The sequence below is a fragment of the Salvia splendens genome, chromosome 4, assembly GCF_004379255.2.
Source record: "Salvia splendens isolate huo1 chromosome 4, SspV2, whole genome shotgun sequence".
Lineage (NCBI taxonomy): Eukaryota > Viridiplantae > Streptophyta > Magnoliopsida > Lamiales > Lamiaceae > Salvia > Salvia splendens.
The window spans coordinates 14,857,339-14,878,545 of NC_056035.1; the positions used below are offsets into that span (position 1 = coordinate 14,857,339).

Here is a 21,207-nt window from a genome sequence, read left to right on the forward strand (position 1 = left end):
GGTTCCTACACGAGCGGCCACAAAGGCACCCACCCAACCGTTGTACTCGAGACCGTTGCCGACTACCGACTTTGGATCTGGCACGCGTACTTCGGGGTCCCTGGCTCGAACAACGACGTAAACGTGCTCCAACAGTCCGACCTCTTTACCGAAGTTTTGGATGGTAAAGCGCCGGCCATCAACTTCGTCGCCAACAACCGGCGGTATAAAATGGGGTACTATCTCGCCGACGGCATCTACCCGAAGTGGCCGACCTTCGTGAAGACGTGCGGCAGGCCAGCGAACCCAAAGCAGGCTCTTTTTGCGCAGAAGCAGGAGGCTGCGCGCAAGGATGTGGAGAGGGCGTTCGGGGTTCTCCAAGCGCGCTTCAACATCATCAAAGCCCCGGCTCATTCGTGGTTCATGGAGAGCATGGTCGACATCATGTATACGTGCATAATCTTGCACAACATGATTGTCCGAGACGAAGGACCCGATGCCGGAAATTGGTTCGACCCCGAATCCCCCGGAAGCTCAACCGCAAGTAGTCCGCCGCGAAGTGGAACGCATCCATCTATACAAGAACGGTTGGCTATTCGGGCAAGGACACGCGACTCTAGCGCCCACACCCAACTCCAAGAGGATCTAATTGAGCACATTTGGGAAAACTTTGGCGGAGAAGATTAAATTATGTCATTTTTATTTTTTTAGAATTTTAATTATGTCTTCGTTTTTTTTAATGTTAAGTTGTAATATTGTTTTAATTTTAATAAAGTGTGTTTGTTTAAATTGAATTGGGTTTTAAAAAAAAATTATAAATTAAATTGAATGAATAGTAATTAAGAGACGGTATAGAGACGGTTAAGAGACGGAGCGTTGCAGGTTCCGTCTCTTAGTTAAGAGATGGAGGAAAAAAGGACAGTGGGGCCCTCAAATAGTGCTCAAATAGTAGTTAAGAGACGGTTTAAGAGACGGTATAGAGACAGCGTTGTGGATGGCCTAATGGTTTTACAACTTAAAGTTACCAATAAATTGGGAAATTTAAAGGCGTATAAAATAATCTATTTCCCCATTTTAATGGCTCTTTAAAGAGTTTCATGAATGGCATTGATTTGAAAAGAGGCATTACATCTGACCATAATGGGGTACTATAGATTGTTCTTAATAAGTATAGTTAAATTAATCATTCCTGCTTAAACCATAATTCAAATGGGACATAGATATTGTATAGCACCTTGAAATGATTAGTGTATTAATTCATAACTAAATTGTAATTAATACCATTTAAATCATTTTAACCATGTCTACCTAATGTCGTGACATAACAGATTCCATTCCAACATATTGATGAGGCTATATCTATACATTCGTACGGATGAGTTCTTGATTAAGTTGGTATAAAAATAAAATTTAGTCATCTTCTACATAATTTATCATGGATATATATGTCTTATTAAATGTATAAGTACAATTTAAGCTCTTGTTTGTTGAAATACTGAATTTCACTTCAGAGTAGTTTACTATTGTTAATCTTAGTCTTCACACTGTAGTGATATATGGAGTAGCAATATAGCCCTCGTCATTAAAATTGCTAACACAATCGTCGAATTTGCACCATTAATAATTTAGACTCCATTTTTATTCATCCATTTCAGATAAATAGGGAAAATAACAGTACACCATCTCACGCGTACTTTACAAATTTGACAACCGTATCATAATTTAAATGAAGTTTGTAAATCTTTGATGAAAGAGTTATAGTACTATGGAGTTAATTTGTACTTTGCAGATAGATGATTTTATTAAACAACCTTGGTTAATTAATTTGCATACCTGCAGGTGATAAAACATAGACCAATTATTTAATGTTGAGAAGGTTTAACATTGGACAAGTAAATGAGGATATTATATGATATCCGCCTGTTATATTAACCCCTATAAATTATACACTCCTTTTTAAAATAAGCACCCATCTAACCTTTTTTTTCTTATTTACTATAAAAAATGTTATATTTCAACAATTGAAAGTATAATTATGATAATTTTTCATTATATTATTATTTAATATTTTTATAATTAATTGTATATATGCATTTGCTATAATAACTAATAATACTACAAAGATAAAATTCATATGTTCCTTTGACATGACAAAGATCCACAATCATGATATCATTGAAGGGAGTAACATATAAATTTATATCTCAATCTTTTTATAGTAATATATTGTTACTATCAGCAGGTTTTGCCCCGTTGCGGAGGACGGGATGTGACACTATATAGACGCGTTGCAGCCTGCAGGCATCCCGTCCCCTCGTCGGTCACTTGTCCGACGTCCCTTAGAGCATCAGCATCGGTATCCCGATGCGGGCTCGGTCCCGTCCCGGCGAGACGAGACCGCATCAAGACACCGATGTGGAAGCTCTGTCGCGCCTCGTAGTCCGGGGGAGGGGCTGTTGGCGGGCTGTCTAGCCACGCGCGTCGGCCACGTAACGAGCAGCGGTTGGGGCGTGACGCCCACTCGCCGGCTCTGTGAGTGGAAGTCGATTTTAGGCTATTTTAATTATTTTTTTAAATCCGAAAAATAATTTTAAAAAAAATTGACCGTTTTTTTCAGCCATTTTTTAAAATGTTTTTTTAGTATTTTTTTTTCTTTTTTTCCCACATTCATCTATAAATAACACTACACACACAATTCCCCCACCATTTTTTCCACACACAAACACTACACTCTCACAAACACTATATCATCTCTCTTTCCTTTCCAATTTTTGCAAAAATGTCCAGTGAAGGAAACTCCGGCGGCGAGGGCGGCGGCTACGACTTGAACGCGTTTGTCGACTAGGGAGGCATGTACAATGTTTTGGGTGCTTCCGGTTCCGGTTCGTCGCCGGGCACCCAAGGCTCGTCGACGCCGGCGTACCAAACAAACACCATCTTTTCCAGTTGATGCATACTATCGTCCCTCCGGTCCGAGGAACACGCAAACGCACAAATTAGGGAGGATGTTCAGGAGGAACACACTCTGGAGGCGGTGGAGGACCGTGAGGACGGCGACCGTCATCCGTACACACAAGCGGAGACGATGGCTCTGTTCGACGCTTGGATCAGCACGTCGAACGATCCTATCCTCGAGAATCAACAAACCCGCAAGTGTTTTTGGGATAAGGTCACCAACGTATACAACGCAAAAAAGCCGACGGGGGCCATTTGTCGCAACCTGAAGATGCTTCGCTCTCATTTTGAGGGAGCCGACAAAGATGTCAAAATATTTTGTGGGATCTACAAGAGGGAAGCGGAGCCAGTGAATCCGACATTCTGAGAGCGGCTTCGCGAGTCTTCAAATCCGACACCAGCAAAGATTTCAAATTTCCCGATGTTTGGGGGGCGGTCAAACATCTTGATAGGTGGACTGGCAGTGTCGATTCCAGCACGGGCTCTAGCTCGAAACGCACGAAGCATACGGTGGGTGACCAATACTCATCTGGTGATGGCGGGGAAGGCAACGCCTCACAAGAGGTTGAGTTCCCGACATCCGATCCAGGGGGCTCTTCCGGTACACGACGTCGGCCGCAAGGGAACATGGTGGCGAAGGCGGCTAGGGGGAGGGGCCGAGGCCGAGGAGAATCAAGCCAGGCTGGCTCCCAAGGGCTGCCGTCCACCCTAATGTCCATGTACTTCACCGCCACGATGGCTGACACTTCCCGCATAACGCCTGCCCAATTTCAAGCGCATCACGCCGGCATTGAGTATCTGGCAAGTCAACTTGGTATTTCGCTTCCATCTAGCTTTGGTGCATCGCCACCGACTTCCGGGGATGATTCACCGGCGGAGTAGTTTTTAAAATTTGAGTGTGCAATTTTTAATTTCTAGTATTTTAAATTATGTCTTTTTTTAGATTTTAATTATGTGTTTTTTTTGTTTTTAGCAATTTAATTGTAATTTTCTTTTATTTAATGAAGTGTGTTTTTATTAATTGAATTTGTTGGAAATAAAAATAAAAAATGAAATTGAATGAATAGTTAAGGGATGAGATGGTTTAAAAAAAATAATAACTCCCATATAAGGGAGAAAATTACAAATAAACTCCTATACTATAGATATGAGGAAATTACAACTGATGTCAAGAGGGCTCGAACTCGGCACCTCATGCAATAATGTCTAAGCTCTTTGCCGCTAGGACAAAGGCTCTGGACTTAAGGGATGAGATGGTTAAGAGATGGAGAGATGCAGGTGTTGTCTCTTAGTTAAGAGATGGGGTAAAAAGTGCAGTGGTGCCCATGAATAGTTAAAGGATGAGACGGTTAAGAGACGATATTGAGACATGGACGTGGATGTCCTTAGAATTTTTTATTGTTATTTTCCATTCTTATTTTATTTATTCTATTTTTGTTTTTATATGTATTTAATTTTTTAAAGATTATTGTGATTTTCTTTATCTTTTTATATTTGTTTTTATTTTTGAACATAAAAATATTTGTTCAAAAATATTAATTTTTTGGTTTAGCTAAATTAATATTTAATAAAAAAATTAATTAAATTATGAATATTCATTATTGAACCTCGTATCTTAATTAGATCTTAAAAATAATTAATTTCTATATAAAAATAAATTAATTAAAATAAAAAATGAATAGAAATTAAAAAAAAACACTCATGGGTAGTTATGGTGCCATGGTGGATTGGGTCCTGTTAGGTTTAGATTTTTTAGCTTAATTGAGATGCATTTTCAGCCACTTATCCACAACATTTTTGAAATTTCAACAGCAAGTAGATTATGTCAACTCGGGGGTATTATCGTCAATAGCCTGCACATTAAATGTCAACAACTTATAGTTGACATTATACGTGTATAGTTGACATGAATTGTATATGTAGTTGGCATTATATTTGTGTACTTGACATGAATTGTATATGTAGTTGACATGGATTATACACATAGTTAACATTATATGTGTGTAGTTGACATGAATTGTATATGTAGATGACAAAAAAATGTAAAAAAATAAATATTTAAAAAAAATAAAAATAAAAATAAAAAAATTAATTATTGAATAAAATGTACTATGAAATTACCATTCTGCCCTTTCATAATTAATTACTATAAAAATATTTTCCATGTGGTAAATTTTGGACCACTCATTTAATAAAAATGAGTGGCGGATAATGCATCTCAATTATCAATTAGGCTAAAAAATTTCAATTGATCACAACCCTGAGTGGCGGATAATGGGTGGCGGATAAATTACTCTAAAAATATTTTCCATGTGGTAAATTTTGGACCACTCATTTAATAAAAATGAGTGGCGGATAATGCATCTCAATTCTCAATTAGGCTAAAAAATTTCAATTGATCATAACTCTGATGGATTGCGTGTGTTTTTATTAAATGCTACTAACAAGTTAGGCAAAAAAGTAGTGTGAGATCCAGAACAATTTGTTGAAGGAATAGAATTCAAATTTATAGAGATGAGTTATGGATGACCTCATTTTCTTTGACATAACAAAGATCCAAAATTTCAATGTCATTAAGAGCATCTCCAATGCCGGCGTCAAAATCGCGACGCCAATTTTTCGCCGACGCCGAACCATTGGAACCGGCGTCGGCGAAATCGGCGTGGCCATTCCGATTCGCGCGATGACGCCGGTTCCGACGCCGATCCTCACGGCGCCATTGTGGGTCCCGGATCGGCGTCAAACCGGCGTCAGATTTTATTTTTTATTTTTTTTCTTTTGAAAACACTATATATACGCGCTTTGAACGTCATTTTCATTCGCACCACTTGTTTTAACGAGTACTCTCTCTACCTTACTTTCTATACAAGATCAATTTAAGAAATGAGTAATGCCGGTGGTAGTGGTGGGGATGCGGATGAGTACGAGCGTATGATGAACGAAGAACTAGATGCCTATACGAGCCGTGAGGTTGATCGATGGATGCAGAGTTATATGCAGCCGGCGGCACCTCGCCCACGACCAGTTGTCCACCGCCGACAAGTGGTTGATCGTGATCATGAAGCTGCACATCAGCGCCTGTTCACAGATTACTTCGCAGAGGAGCTGCGTTTTAACGCCAACCATTTCAGGCGTCGTTTTAGGATGAGGCGGGACTTGTTTATGCGTATTGTTAACGCTTTGGAGCAGCGATATCTGTATTTCCGCTTCAGGCACGATGCGGCTGGCAGACCCAGCCACACCCCTATTCAAAAGTGTACTGCGGCAATCAGGCAGTTGGCCTACGGCACCGCGACAGACATGTGGGACGAATACCTCCACATCGGTGAGACGACTGCCATCGAATGTATGAAGTATTTCTGTCAGGGCGTGATCGAAGTATTCGGTGATCAGTATCTCCGAAAGCCTACCCCCGAAGATTGCCAGAATCTGCTGCGGATGCACGGGGATCAGCATGGGTTCCCGGGAATGTTAGGCAGCATAGATTGTATGCATTGGGAGTGGAAGAACTGTCCCGCTGCCTGGAAGGGGTTTTACACGACCGGCTACAAGGGAAAAAATCCCACGATGATCCTCGAGGCCGTAGCTGATTACCGGTTGTGGATTTGGCATGCGTATTTTGGGATAACCGGTTTGAACAACGACCTAAACGTCCTCAACTCGTCGCCCCTTTTCAACGAGCAGTGCCAGGGCGTCGGTCCGGTCATCAGTTTTGTCGCCAACGGCAACCAGCATGATATGGGCTACTACTTGGCGGATGAGATATACCCTAGGTGGCCCGTCTTTGTGAAGACGATCCGGTGCGCATCAGATGCGAAGAAGGCCTACTTTGCGACGCGGCAGGAGTCGGCGCGAAAGGACGTGGAGCGCGCATTTGGTGTGCTTCAGGCTCGATGGGCTGCAGTTAAGGGACCAACGCGTTTGTGGAATGTCGACTGCATTGCTGATATAATGTACGCCTGTATTATCATGCACAACATGATTGTCGAAGATGAAGGTGTACAACTGACTGATTGGGCCAACGACGATAATGAGGCCAGTCCAAGCCACGGCGTCGCCACCGCCACCGCCAACGTACGAGGTGGGGTACCTCACGATGAAGTAGCCCTCCTCCAAGCACATGCCGACATGCGTCAGACGGAGGCTCATATTCGACTCTAAAAGGATTTAGTTGAAGAGTTGTGGGCGCGGAGGATTGCAAGGCGTTAGTTTTTATGTAAATTTATGTAATTTATGTAATTTTTTTAAATGTAATTTTTTTAAATGTATTTTTTTTAAAATTATTGTACTTTTTGAAATTTTAATAGTATTATTCAATTTAAATGTATTTGTCTCGTAAATTAAATTCCGTATGTTGATACGAGTGTAAATTAAATTATATAATTGTTATTAGTGATGTGGATAGGTAGTGTGAAGGCTATGTGAGGGCTATTTGATGTCTAGTTGATGTGGCAAGCTGATGTGGCAGGAGAATTGTAGTGCTGATGATGTGGCAGTGTGAAGGCTATGTGAGTGCTATTTGACGTCTAGTCTTACTGGAGATGCTCTAAGCAATTAATATGATCATGTCATTAAGCAATTAATATGATCATGTTTACGTATCGATTCGCATTTGAATTATGTATTTTCAACTTAAACTTTAAGGATTTTCATAAATAATGTATTCTTATTAAAATGCTCATTGAAATAAATTATACTCTCTTCCTCCTAAGGTAGTGGGAGCATTTTTTTTGGCACGGGATTTTAAAAAATTAATGTGTTAAGAGAGAATAAAGTAAGAAAGAGGAAAAAGGAAAGAGGAAAATGAAGTAACGCATAAGAGATGATGAAGTTTTTGCTAAAAATGAATACGACTCAATTATTTTGGGACTGAGGGAGAGGGAGTAATATAAAAGAAATTGTAAAAGATAAAAAGATGACACATTATATGAATGTAGAGTTATGAATATTATAATTAAAAAAAAGATTGAAATAAAATGTATTCTGAGGTCATTAAGGGAAGAGATGTTTTATTGAGAGGATTTGGTTTCCCTAATCAGTGCAAATGATGGAATAGTAATGAAAATGGTGAATGGCCTACCACTTCTGCGCGTATATATATGTGGGCTTCAAAGCATCCACATAGCATTGGGATATTCACTTCACTTCCTTCATCTGATTTCCATCTCTTCTTGTTTTCTTCCCAGCTACTCTCTTTCTCACCCCCAAAAATACAAAAGCCTTTTTGAGCCCTTTTCTCACACTCTCTCTCTCTCCATCTCTTGCTTTTGTTGGACCTGGAGCTTTTTTCAAGTCAAACATGCAGATATTAAGATAACTTTGAACACCAAGAAAAGCTCCCTGTGAAAACTATAGGTTCTTCTGTCAACGTGTTTATTTTTCTTTCTTCCCCAATTTCTATTTTGATTATTCGTCTTCACATTCGAAAAAGATCGAGTTTTTATTAAGCGAGATATAGGGGAGGAGAGAGAGGGATAGAGAAGGAAGAGCAAAGCAGCAAAAAACACAAGGGTTTTTCTTTGCTTGCATTCTTTCTCTTTCTTTCTCTCACCGCAGAGAGAGGCAGCACGAGACATTTGGATTTGGGCTTGTGTTGTGTCTCTTCTACCTCTCTCTTCTTTCTTCTTTTCCTTTGACTTTTTGCAAAACATTGTACCACTACATTTTATACTATTTCTTGATACAAACTCTCCCATAGTAATTCTGTTAAATAAAGAGAGAAAAGGAAAGTCCTCCATACATAGATTGAGGGGGAAAAAGTAGCAACTCAAAAGAGGGATTTTGATTTCATGAATTTTGGGGATTTTCTTGATAACACTTCTTGTAGTGGCGGCGGGGCAAGAATTGTTGCTTTTAATAATAACAGCAGCATGCCCGGCGGCGCAATCGGCGAGGCCCGCTTCCTCACTCAGTCTCTCTCTTCCAAGCCCATGTTCAACTCTCCCGGCCTCTCTCTAGCCCTCGTAAGTTGTAATCTCTCTATTCATCTCTCTCTTTCTCTCTTTAGTTATACGCATGTGTATGTGTATGTGGTGATGGCAGCAGACGAGCATGGAGGGGCAAGGAGAGATTGCGAGGAACAATGAGATGAGCAATGCTGGTGGGAGAAGGAGCAGAGACGAAGAGCCCGATAGCAGATCTGGCAGCGACAACATGGACGGCGCATCCGGCGATGATCAAGACGCCGCCGACAAACCGCCGAGGAAGAAGAGATACCACCGACACACTCCTCAACAAATCCAAGAGCTCGAGTCGTACGATTTCCTTTTTTTTTTTTCCTTTTGTTTGATTTTTCCGGATTTGCTTTTGATTCCTTGTTTGTTGCTTGTGGCGTCTATTTTAGGCTGTTCAAGGAGTGCCCTCACCCTGACGAAAAGCAAAGACTGGAGCTTAGCAAACGCCTCTCTCTCGAAATCAGACAGGTCAAATTCTGGTTCCAAAATCGAAGAACCCAGATGAAGGTATTCATCTCAGTGCCTGTCTGTGTTTTTTCTTTTTTTTTGAGGGAGAAGAGAATTTGAGGCCAATGCGTTCATTGCAGACGCAACTCGAGCGGCACGAGAACTCGATTCTCCGGCAAGAAAACGACAAGCTCCGGGCGGAAAACCTGTCGATTAGGGAGGCGATGCGCAACCCCATGTGCACCAACTGCGGCGGCCCCTCCGTGATCGGCGAGGTTTCCCTGGAGGAGCAGCACATCAGGATCGAGAACGCCCGCCTCAAGGACGAGCTCGACCGCGTCTGCGCCCTCGCCGGGAAGTTCCTAGGCCGCCCCATGCCCAACTCCACCTTGGAGCTCGGGGTCGGCGGCAACGGTTTTGCCGTCATCCCCTCTGATTACGGCATCCCTAGCTCGCTGCCAATGCCGGAGATGCCCGTGAATCCGGTGGAGAAGTCAATGTACCTGGAGCTGGCGTTGGCAGCAATGGATGAGCTGGTGAAGATGGCTCAAAGTGATGAGCCGCTTTGGATTAGGGGATTGGATGGTGGGAGAGAGATGCTGAATCAAGAAGAGTACTTGAGAGCTTCCTCTCCCTGCATCGGCATGAAGCCCAATGGCTTCATCACCGAGGCCTCCCGGGAGATCGGGATGGTCATCATCAACAGCTTAGCTCTCGTTGAGACATTGATGGACTCTGTGAGTCAAATAAAAACTGAATCTTGATCAATCTGATTGAGCCTTGGTTTGATTTCATTTGTGTGTTTTTGACAGAACAAATGGGCCGAGATGTTTCCCTGTTTAATTGCAAGAGCCTCAACTACACAAGTCATCTCTAGTGGTGTGGGAGGAACAAGGAATGGTGCACTTCAACTGGTAATTGATAATAAAATCAATCACTTCATTAATTTAATCAAATCATCATTATGCCTTATATATGTAAAACTATGTTGTTTAGATGAATGCTGCACTTCAAGTTCTGTCGCCGTTGGTGCCGGTGAGGGAGGTGAACTTCCTCCGGTTCTGCAAGCAGCACGCGGAGGGCGTATGGGCCGTCGTGGACGTGTCAATCGACAACATACGGGAGGCTCACGCGTTCCCCAGCTGCCAGAGGCTCCCCTCCGGCTGCTTGGTGCAAGATATGCCTAATGGCTATTCCAAGGTGAATAGTATTTTTTTTACTCTCTCCCCATTATTTTGCTGCCTTGTCACTTATTACAATTTACATAACTCCGTGCTTGTTTTAAAATTAAATCTTGCACATTTATTGAGTCTCTCTCAAGAGTTGGTGCAAGCTGTGTGATAAATTGAGTTTGTTGAATGCCTTGGAGCAACTTACTTCAATACATTCAACCAACACCACCACCACCACCACCTACACACACATTGTGTGTGAATTGTTGAAGAATGTAAGCTTATTTGTTTGTTTGTTTAAGAGTCGAGAAAATCTAATGACTTGAATAGTTGAATTCGATAGGGAACCTTCCTAAACTGTGTGATAAAATAATGGTAGACAAGATGCTTCTCGTGAGAGACTAATATGAGGCAGTCGAGGGGGCTTAAAATAATGGATGGAAGCCTCTTTTTGCGCCTTGGGACACATTAATTTTCTTATGATTTTAGTAGTAAATGCGTGTAATCAAAGGTTGGTAGAATAAAAAACTAAGCATTTAGATGTTTCTAATTCCGATTTCAGATGCTGTCTCGATCCACGCCATCTTTTAACTACTCTATATTATTATTGATAATAATAATAATATTATTACATAAGACTGTATATCACTCCGTTCCAGTCTCATCATGTCTTCATTTTTCTACGTGAGAAGAAATGACCATTATTTAGTCAAATCTCAACACTAATATTCTTGTCTGCACGTGACACGTAGCATCTAATTAATCTAGACATCTAGTCCAATTATCTAAACCCCATTTTGTTGGTCAAAAATTGTAGGGTACTATGTACTAACTCCTTGTCTACCACCAAATCTTGCGGAATTTTGTGTTACCTGTATTTCGTATGCTATGCTTGTAAATTGTACTCCCTCTGTATCACTTATGTCTTTTCTATTGAAATAGAGAGAAAGTAAAGTAAAAGAGAAAAAAAATATGATATCATTTTCATAAAATAACGGCTAAATAGAAACGCGTCACTTATAGTGGGACGGAGGGAGTAACTATTTGTCTCTAACTATTAGCTAAAACAATTTTGCGGGGTTACATTTTATTTTGAATATGGAGCCTTGAACTTTGATATATTTATGAGTAGGGGTTTTATTTAATTCAATTTATCACATATAGGTGACATGGGTGGAGCATATCGAGTACGATGAGGGCGTGGTCCACCAGCTCTACCGGCCACTAGTCAGCTCTGGCATGGGCTTCGGCGCCCAACGGTGGGTCGCCACCCTCCAACGCCAGTGCGAGTGCCTCGCCATCCTCATGTCCTTCCCAGTGCCCTCCCGGGATCATTCATGTAGACCTCCCTCCATAACTTTGTAATTATGCATGCATTTTATATAAAAATATGTTTGAAATGAGTTGATCTTATGTGGCATGCAGCTGCGATCACGGCAGGCGGCAGGCGGAGCATGCTGAAGCTGGCCCAGCGCATGACGAACAACTTCTGCGCTGGCGTGTGCGCGTCGTCGGTGCACAAGTGGAACAAGCTGCAGACAGAGAACGTGGACGAAGACGTGCAGGTCATGACCCGTAAGAGCATCGACGACCCTGGGGAGCCACCCGGGATCGTGCTCAGCGCGGCCACCTCCGTGTGGCTGCCCGTGTCCCCTCAGAGGCTCTTCGACTTCTTCCGCGACGAGCAACTGAGGAGCGAGTGGGATATACTCTCCAACGGTGGGCCCATGCAGGAGATGGCTCACATTGCCAAGGGTCAAGACCATGGCAATTGTGTCTCCCTGCTACGTGCTAATGTAAGTCCTCCATCGATTTGCAATCCCAAGTAGTAGGACAAAACACATTTCATGTAGTGGTCCAATGTGGTTGTTTTATGCATAATGCATAGGTGAAAATACTAGAGAGGTAAAATGACGCATGTACCCAGGAGATCATGGCGAATCAGGACTTTGTACTGATTTATAGGAAAGGGTGTGATTAGGTGGGGACAATTTCGGAATCATACAATTTGTCCTATTTTTCAGCATCTAGTGGAGTACTGTATTAAATTTTGACTTTTGAATAGTATTTGACGTCATGATTTGGTTTTGGAATTGTCAATTTTAGTGGGGTTGACTAAAATTGAGAGTGACATGGGCTTTTTTACAATGGCGAATGTTGTTGGCAGGCGGTGAACTCGAAGCAGAGCAGTATGCTGATACTGCAGGAAACGTGCATCGACAGGGCGGGTTCGGTTGTGGTGTACGCGCCGGTGGACATCCCAGCGATGCACGTGGTGATGAACGGCGGTGATTCGGCATACGTGGCGCTGCTGCCATCGGGATTCGCGATCGTACCTGATGGGGCAGGGTCGGATACGGGCGACCGGGTAAGCGGGTCGCTGCTGACGGTGGCGTTCCAGATATTAGTGAACAGCCTCCCGACGGTGGAGTCGGTGGAAACGGTGAATAACCTAATCACGTGCACCCTTCAAAAGATCAAGGCCGCCCTTCAATGCGAGAGCTGATGATTTCCTTTTCTTTTGAGAGTAACGTGTTGTATTTTGAGGGGTTGGATGTAATTTGAAAATTGTTTGGTGGTGTGATTGAGATTTGAGGGGATGAGTCAAGAACGAACCGTGGTGGTGTGAGGCCACCGCGGCACAATGCTGCTGGTTCGGGTATTGACTCTACCCACTTTCTGTAAAGTGGATTCTTCGTTTTTCACTCATTCACAATTTATTTCAATTACTACTTGTGTTTAATTTTTCCAAATTCACACGTATGATGAGACCTTCTTTATTATTATTATTATAATAATAATGGTGATGATTGTTAGTTTCATGATTTCTTTCAATACTGTAAAAAATATAAGTATTGTTGAAGTATTATCATTTTCGTAATAACTTCATTTAAGGAAGTCTTCTTTTAATGACGAGGAAACAAAAATACTACTATTATACTCCCTCCGTCCCGGACTACTCGAACGTTTCCTTTTCAGCACGGAGATTAAGGAATGAGTGATAGACAAAGTCAAATATTACGGCTGTAGGTGATAATTTTTACTAAAAATGAAAAGAGTGCAAATAACTTGGGACGCCCAGAAAGGAAATAAGTGCAAGTAATCCGGGACGAAGGGAGTATAATACTACTATTTAAATTACGGACTATGTTTGTTGACTGTTGTTTATAGTTGAATATGAATTTTTACATACTCTCAAATAACACTTTGATAAGCTTTTGTAAATTAAAAACATAATCTATCTAACATGTGAATTCGATAAAAAAAATTCTAACATTTGTCGGTTACGAAAACTATTTAGTTGGTTTTTCATAAAATGGATTTAATTATACACGCACATTCACTAAATAACAGAGCCAAAAGATATTTCGAGATCATATTCATATATACTATACCCTTTCAAAAAATAAGTTTATATTCAAAGCATCTAAAGATCAAGATATTAAAAAAAATATTTACATTACATAACTTAAGTATAGTAAATTATTAATTGACTTAATTAGTGTAGCATGTAGTAATTGATACCGTCTCCCTAAATGATAATAACATTAAAAAAAAGTTGAAATAGAGAGTCAATTTGGTTTCAAAATATGGTTCATATAATCATGCACCTATCAACTACATCCCAATTATATCTATAGAAATAATTAATGTTAGTACTCCAGGAGTAGTAAATATACCCTCCCGCTCCGCAAAATGTTGTCCATGTTTGACTCAGTGCGAGTTTTAAAAAATGTGAAGAAAAGTGAGGGGAAAAAGTTAGTTGAATAGTAGGCTCCATATTTATATATTAGTTTTATAATAGAATGTGAATGTAATGAGTTACATGAAAATGAAGTCCATTTACCAAAAAAGGAAAAAAAAAAAAGTGGACAATATTTTTCGGATAGACCAAAATGACAAAATGGACAATATTTCACGGACGAAGGGAGTATTACAGGCGAATCATGGACTAAAGGGTAAATTTGAACAAAGTCGCTATTTTCTTGAATTAGTATATATAGCTGCAGGAAAGATATCACAAACATTTTAATTCAATCACGCAAACCACGACTAAGCCTGGAATCTGGATTATAAACACCTGATTACCGACATTTTTGGAAAATACTAGTACTATTATTTGATGTGTTAAATAAATAGAAAAAAAGGTGAGAGAGAAATTGAATATATTAATATAGAGACTAAATTGTAACTAAAATAGTTTTATTATTGTTGGCCGTTGGGTGATGGGAACCAATTAATGCGTGCCTTCATTTAATGTGTCCACTCTCATTTTCTGAGCAACGAGTCTTCCGTGCAAATCTAAATATGTTTATTCACTCAACATTTAATTTTATTTCAGTCTTTAACAATTTAGAGTAATGAAGATTAGTCATTTTTTGGCAAAACTGCAGGGATCCACGTTCATTATTTGATTCTCACACGTAATATTCTTATAAATTTTCTGACGAGAAAAACTCGAATTAAATGCAAGTATGTAGTAACTATCAATATTTCAATTTGTTACGCTATGAAAGTGTAGTGTGTTGTGTTGTGTTGTGATGCGGCCACATCATTTTCAAACTAATATTTGAAAAATACTACACTCTTCGTTTATTCCAAGTGTCTATGGTCAATTCAATTGGGTTGTATTCGTTGGCAATGTTTGATAGTGTGAATGCAAAAAAAAAGGAGTAAAATTTAAAGACGCCAGATAGGTGTGGGATAGAATTGGCCTTTTTAAATTTATGAACCAAAATTCCTCCAAATTTGTTCATACACTTGGAGCCTTCCTTTCCATTATTCTTCTATTTCCATGATCTCATTGTCATTTCATTTCATTTCATTTCGTCCAACACATGGTATGGTAGAAGATTATATGAGTGAGGGAGGGAGGGACCATTGGTTGGTTGAGTTTTTTTCACGTTTGATTGCCCTGAGAGTGCTGAGGCCACCCGCAACGCGTCTCGCGGGTGGCTAGTATCTCGTCCCGTCTCGGCGGCGAGACGCATTGCAGCGCCTCGTCTCGTCCCGGTCTTGCCGAGACGCCCATCCCACCGAGACACCTCGCGGGCTGTCTCGCCACGCCCTTGCGCGACGTGGCACGCTCTGGCGCCATGCGTGACGCCCACTCGCCGGCCCGCGAATGAGCTTGTAGTATATACCCTTGGTGATAGGGTCGGTTGCGGTCTCGTAGAAACAGCAGTTGTCTTGCAGTTGTTTCATCAACTGCACATCTAGGTTCGCCCTCAAGACCTCGTGGGAACCAGTGGCCATGGATGGCAGTATAGGGGCGGGCTGTGAGATGCGCTATCCAGACGCGGCCGACGAGAGGCGGGAGGCACCTGCAGCCCCTCTATCGCTTCGGATAGAGGCTTGTTGGCCCGGAGGGAGTGGGCGCCTATAGTGTGTAGCGGAGGGCTCTTCGGTTTGCTCGTCGTTGAGGTCGATTGATTGCAAGCCACTGCCGCTGCTGTAGTCCCCGGCTATGTTGTGTCTAGCACGCTTCGCCCCAGGAGCTCCTGCCCGCTCTTGCGCATAGATGACCTTGAATTTCGGACAGTGCTCGAGAACGAGATACTCCTCCCACATGTTGAACTTCGGCCAGCCTTCCGTGTTGAATTGGGTCATAGACAGCACCTTCACGTCGCTTTCTCTTTGGCCACTCTCAGCACTGAGCAGGTTGTTCTCGTATATGCCCGCGAACCTCTTGGTGGCTCTCAGAATCATAGACCACTTTTTGCGGAGATGTTCCCCGTCACGTGGTTTGGCGCCTCGAGGTTTGAACTCGTTGTATGCCAACAGGACGCGCTTCCAAAAGCTCCCCTCGGTCTGATCGGTGCCCACTATGGGGTCTGATGTGACGGCATCCCACGACCTCGCCACAGCAATGGACTCCGCTTTGGTATAGTGCGTGGCCCGTCCACCGACGGCTGCAGGCGCCGCTGCCTCGCTGCCACCGCCGCTGCCGCCTCTTCCGCTGCCACTTCCGCCGCCCCCCGCCGCCACTGCTTCCACCCGCCCCACCGGACCCGTCGACTCTCGTCGGAACGGGCGTATCCACGCGTGCTGCCCGGACTGAGCGTACCCATCATCGTCTCCAGTGCGTCTCGATCTGCATTGGTGAAAGGAGATTGGCTGGATTGGAAAGGGGTCTCCAGCCGCGGATGGTTAAGCGCGTCCAGGTTGGGACGGTAATCTCCAAAAGCCGAGCGGCTCAAATTCCTCTGAAAAGGTTGGGGCGTGGGACTCGACCTCCACGGCTGAGATGGAGGAAGAGTTGGACTCGATCCCCACGGAGGGAGAGTTTGACTCCAACCCCACGGCTGGGAAGGATAGCCGTCATATCCCGATTCGTCAGTGCCGGGTGATTCGTCGTCTCCACCGTGCATTTTTAGATAGTGAAAACGTAGAGAGTGAATTAATGGAGAGAGTTTGAAATGGATGTAAAATGGGTGGTGGAGGAGTGGTATTTATAATACAATTTTTGAAAAAAAAAAAAAAAAAAAAATTTCCAGGGAGCAGCCGGCGCGCCGATGACCGGCGCCCTATAGGCCGGCGCGCCTATAGGCGCGGCGAGGCGTGCTCGGCGCATCCTCACACTCTTCTCGCCGGATGGCCTTCCGCCCCAGAAATGGCATCCGCCTCGGGGCGGACGCTGCCTACACTATAGGCTGGCGGGGCGGCCGCGGAATGGGGGCGGCCGGCGCGCCGCCCCTATAGTGGATGCCCTCGTACCAATCAAACGAACCCTGTACTTTTCGTCATCTTCTGTGTGTGAACTATATGACCTCCCTTTATTGCTTAAAACTATCAATCAATCACTGCCTCTCAATAATGAAATTGCTGGTTTCATATTGTATACATGGAAATATGGAATGGGTGAATATTTCAAGTTTGAAATCTAGCTCTGTTATCAGCAATTCAACCTCCAATTTGAACATCAAAATTCAAGATGATACTACGAATTAGTATATGTTCCCATTTGTTAAAACTAAAACAAATAAATAGGAGACGTGTGGCAACTTTAGTATTTCATGTTCTCATAGGTGAAAGCTACAGTGCGAGTTTAGTGATCCAATTCTCCCAAAACAATTAATTTTTGGAAATTTTCAAAAAATAAAATCCAAGTCTCAAGGATAGACTTTTTGCTGTTTCTTTATGTCTATTAAAGGTCAAATTTGGACAGTTATGTGCATCTTTTCTTCGTCTTAAAATGGGAGTCATGCAAAATGTGACAGACCAGAATATTATAACTTCATTTTTTTTATTTGTTTGGTTTATTTTTATGTTTTTATATCTTATTTTCAAACTAGCTCAGAAGCTTGCGAAAAATTTCAGCATACGGGTTGTAGGTTGAATATGATACTACACTTTTTTTTACTAAAATTTTTTGGATCTACACTCAACATTAGATTCTATGATCAACTTATTGTTGGAAGATCACCTAGAATATTCTGCACAATCAAGGAGAAGATTATGAGGAATCAAGGAAGAAATCAATCACAAGAAATTAGGAAGTTTTTTGTACATGTTTTACCTTATTTGGAGTGTTACCTTGTATAGTCTCTTCCTAGGCCTACATAAACATGTACAATGCAATGTGAATAACATAACAGAAATTATCCCAATTCTTAATTTCTACATGGCATCCGAGCAGGTTAGGCTCAGAAAACCTTCATCATAGCCCCAAAGAATACCTCTCTCGACCGAAACGGTGAGAAGAACAAACCAGCTAGGAAAATGGCAGACGACAAACCAGAAACAACCGAACCTATTGCCGAGAAAATCAGATCAAGCAAGAGTGTTACCATAGCCTTCAAACTAAATGGCTCAAACTATTCACTGTGGGCACGATTAATGAAAGTGTCCATAGGCGGCCGAGGAGTCTACCACCACATATCAGGAGTCCCGTCTCCACCACAGCCGGGGGAGAAAGGATATACCGATTGGGAGGAGATAGACCTAATAGTCTTCTCCTGGATTATTGACAACATGGAAACCAACATCATCGCTGATTTCGCACATCACCAAACGGCGAAGGCACTGTGGGATACACTCGCCGTAACTTTTGCAAGTTCGGTGGACTCGTATCTTATATATGACCTGCGAGACAAGGCGAGCAGAATTATACAAGGAGATTCAACATTGGAGGCTTACTGGAGCAGACTCCATGGGCTATGGATCGACATCGATCGATGCCCACACAAGACGGTTAATTGCTGTGACAAAGGAATAGAGCAATACCGGGACATCAAATCCGAATTAAGGCTATTCAAATTTCTCACCGGATTGAACGAGAAGTACGACTGGATCCGACGCGAGATCCTCAAGGAGGATCCCTACCCCTCAACCGATGTAGCGTATGGATGGGTGAAACGGGAGGTGGCTCGACTCAAGATCATGTCACCGGCATCCGATTCGACCTCCATCACCGTTGGAAACGAGACATCATCGGGGGTCGGATTCGGATTTGGAGCTCGAGAGTACCGCCCATCACAGCCGCAAAACAGAGGACAACCACCGATGCCACGCTCCGCCGCCAACCGCCGGGGAAACAACAGACCGGACAGATCAAGACTATGGTGCTCCCACTGTGGAATGCACAAGCATTCAAAGGAAACTTGCTTCCAATTAGTGGGGTATCCAGAATGGTGGGAGGAAGAGAAAGCCGGTAAGGACAAGGTCGCCATCGGAACCAATGGCGGAGGCCAAAACCAGATGGAGGGAAGCCAAGAGGCGGCGGCTTTCCAGGAGAAGAGACCAGATACCAGTGGTCTCCCAACCGGCGGTGGCGGGCGAGGCGAGAACAGCGGCGGTGGGGGGAAGACGGCAGAGGCGATGATCGCCTCTCTCAGACTGGACAGCGGCGGAGAAGTCGGAGGTAAAGGGTTGGGGGTTTCGAACCCTAACCCTAATGAAACTAATCTTGCTATTAAGTCCACAGATTTTGAATATTATGGAAAACAACCCCATCCTAATAATTGTTTTAGGAATCGTCCCCAGCTTAGTGATAATTACAGAACTGACCCCATTATTTGCAAAAACTCATTTGCACCCTTAGAAAATTCATCATATGCTTTTGAGGCCCAAGATTGTGATATTGTTAATGACACGGGATGGATCTTTGACTGTGGGGCGACCGACACTATGTCATACGACAGAAATGATTTTTTGGAAATTCATAAGACTCCTAAGTCGCATATAAAAACTGCAAATGGAGGAGTAACACCAGTTGAAGGGGCGGGAACTATAGAAATTTTTCCTAATGTTCATATTCCCAATTGCCTCTATGTGCCTAGATTATCTCAGAAGTTAATGTCAATTAGTCATGCGACTAAGGATTTAAATTGTTCTCTGCTGATGCACCCAAACTTCTGTATATTACAGGTTATCCGGACGGGGAAGATTATTGGACGTGGCACTGAAAGTCGTGGGCTCTACTTTGTGGATGAGATTGCTCGACGAGATGGTGCGGCGATGCTTGCTCACAGATCCACTAATAAAGATACTTGGCTCTGGCACCGACGAATGGGCCATACCTCTCCGGGTTATTTGAAATCTTTATTTCCTAAACTTTTTGTTCCCAAAAACTTCTCTTGTGAAGCATGTGTTTTGGACAAGAGCCACCGAAACTCGTTTAAACCAAATGATACTCATGTTGACACTGTTTTTTCCCTAATTCATTCTGATGTGTGGGGCCCGGCGCCTATAGGAACTAGTTTTGGTTTTAAATACTTTGTGATATTTGTTGATGATTGCAGTAGAGCTACTTGGGTTTATTTTATGAAACATAAGTCTGATATAAATCCGTGGGTTCCATCCTAAAACCAATTGGTTATAGGAGGAGGGGCCCATGAGACTTATATACTAGTTTCAGTTTTATCTTGACACCGATGTGGGACAGTTATATGTTATATTTTTAGATTCAATTGCCAACACCCTCCCTCAAACCCTTCAAGGTGAACCTTGGAGGGGTTGGACTTTTAAACAGTTCCATGACAAAAATTTTTGTCATGGAATGGTGCGGGAACACCACAGTCAAAGATAAAACTGAAACTAGTCAAAGATAAAAAAATTTCCCCGTGTGCAATTAAGTGCGTTTTTATGGGATATGGAATTAACCAGAAGGGCTATAGATGTTATGACCCCAAAACCAAACGGGTTATTACCACCATGAACTGCAACTTCCTTGAAACCGAATTCTTCTGTCACCTTGGGACTCAGGGGGAGAGTGTGAGACAGAGGGAGACCCAAGAAAATGACTCCCTTCGGTGGTATGTGCCAAGTAATTTTGATTCGGATCCAACAGAGCAAGCTGGCATTATTCCTGAGCCGATCCCGTCCGCAAAGACGATCCCGACAATGCTTCCGCCACGTTCCTCTGATCCAACTGTAACGGAATCCGAGGTAATATCTAGTCCGAATCATGAAAATTCAGATATTATTCCTGACTCACTTGGTACAGAAGTAGAAGAGGAAGAAGATACTACTATTGATCAGGACACAGTGTAGTACGTGCTTCCTCCACGAAGTACAAGAGGAATTCCGCCCAAGAGATACTCCCCAGAACGGATAGGGAGGAATAACAGATACTCTGTGGCCAACTTTACCGAAGCCAACATATCCAAAATGGCAAAGGCATTTCGTGCTGCCCTGTGTGAAGAAGAAATTCCTAGAACCTTTGAAGAAGCTTTCAAAATCAAGGACTGGAGGGAGGC

The 21,207-nt window shown here is 42.6% G+C and overlaps 1 protein-coding gene across 2 annotated transcripts; it reads left to right on the forward strand.

Annotated features, from left to right (window-relative positions):
* The first annotated feature begins 8,048 nt into the window (after positions 1–8,048).
* Positions 8,049–13,236, forward strand: LOC121798769 (homeobox-leucine zipper protein ANTHOCYANINLESS 2-like). Of its 2 annotated transcripts, none has more exons than XM_042197944.1 (9): positions 8,049–8,897; positions 8,977–9,188; positions 9,278–9,395; positions 9,476–10,072; positions 10,148–10,249; positions 10,332–10,535; positions 11,672–11,846; positions 11,933–12,303; positions 12,675–13,236. In XM_042197944.1, the coding sequence occupies exons 1-9, from the start codon at positions 8,724–8,726 to the stop codon at positions 13,011–13,013; spliced, it is 2,292 nt and encodes a 763-aa protein (XP_042053878.1). In that variant the 5' UTR covers positions 8,049–8,723; the 3' UTR covers positions 13,014–13,236. The 2 variants fall into 2 exon arrangements, with proteins under 2 accessions (XP_042053878.1, XP_042053879.1); XM_042197945.1 differs by having other exon boundaries at positions 8,980–9,188.
* Positions 13,237–21,207: the final 7,971 nt, after the last annotated feature.

What these genes read in the sequence shown, in the direction of transcription:
- LOC121798769 (XM_042197944.1), top strand. Translation starts at nt 8,724, where the DNA reads ATGAATTTTGGGGATTTTCTTGATAACACTTCTTGTAGTGGCGGCGGG. An exon ending in CAAATCCAAGAGCTCGAGTC is followed by an intron (nt 9,189 to 9,277) that starts GTACGATTTCCT and finishes CGTCTATTTTAG; the next exon opens with GCTGTTCAAGGAGTGCCCTC. An exon ending in GGAATGGTGCACTTCAACTG is followed by an intron (nt 10,250 to 10,331) that starts GTAATTGATAAT and finishes TATGTTGTTTAG; the next exon opens with ATGAATGCTGCACTTCAAGT.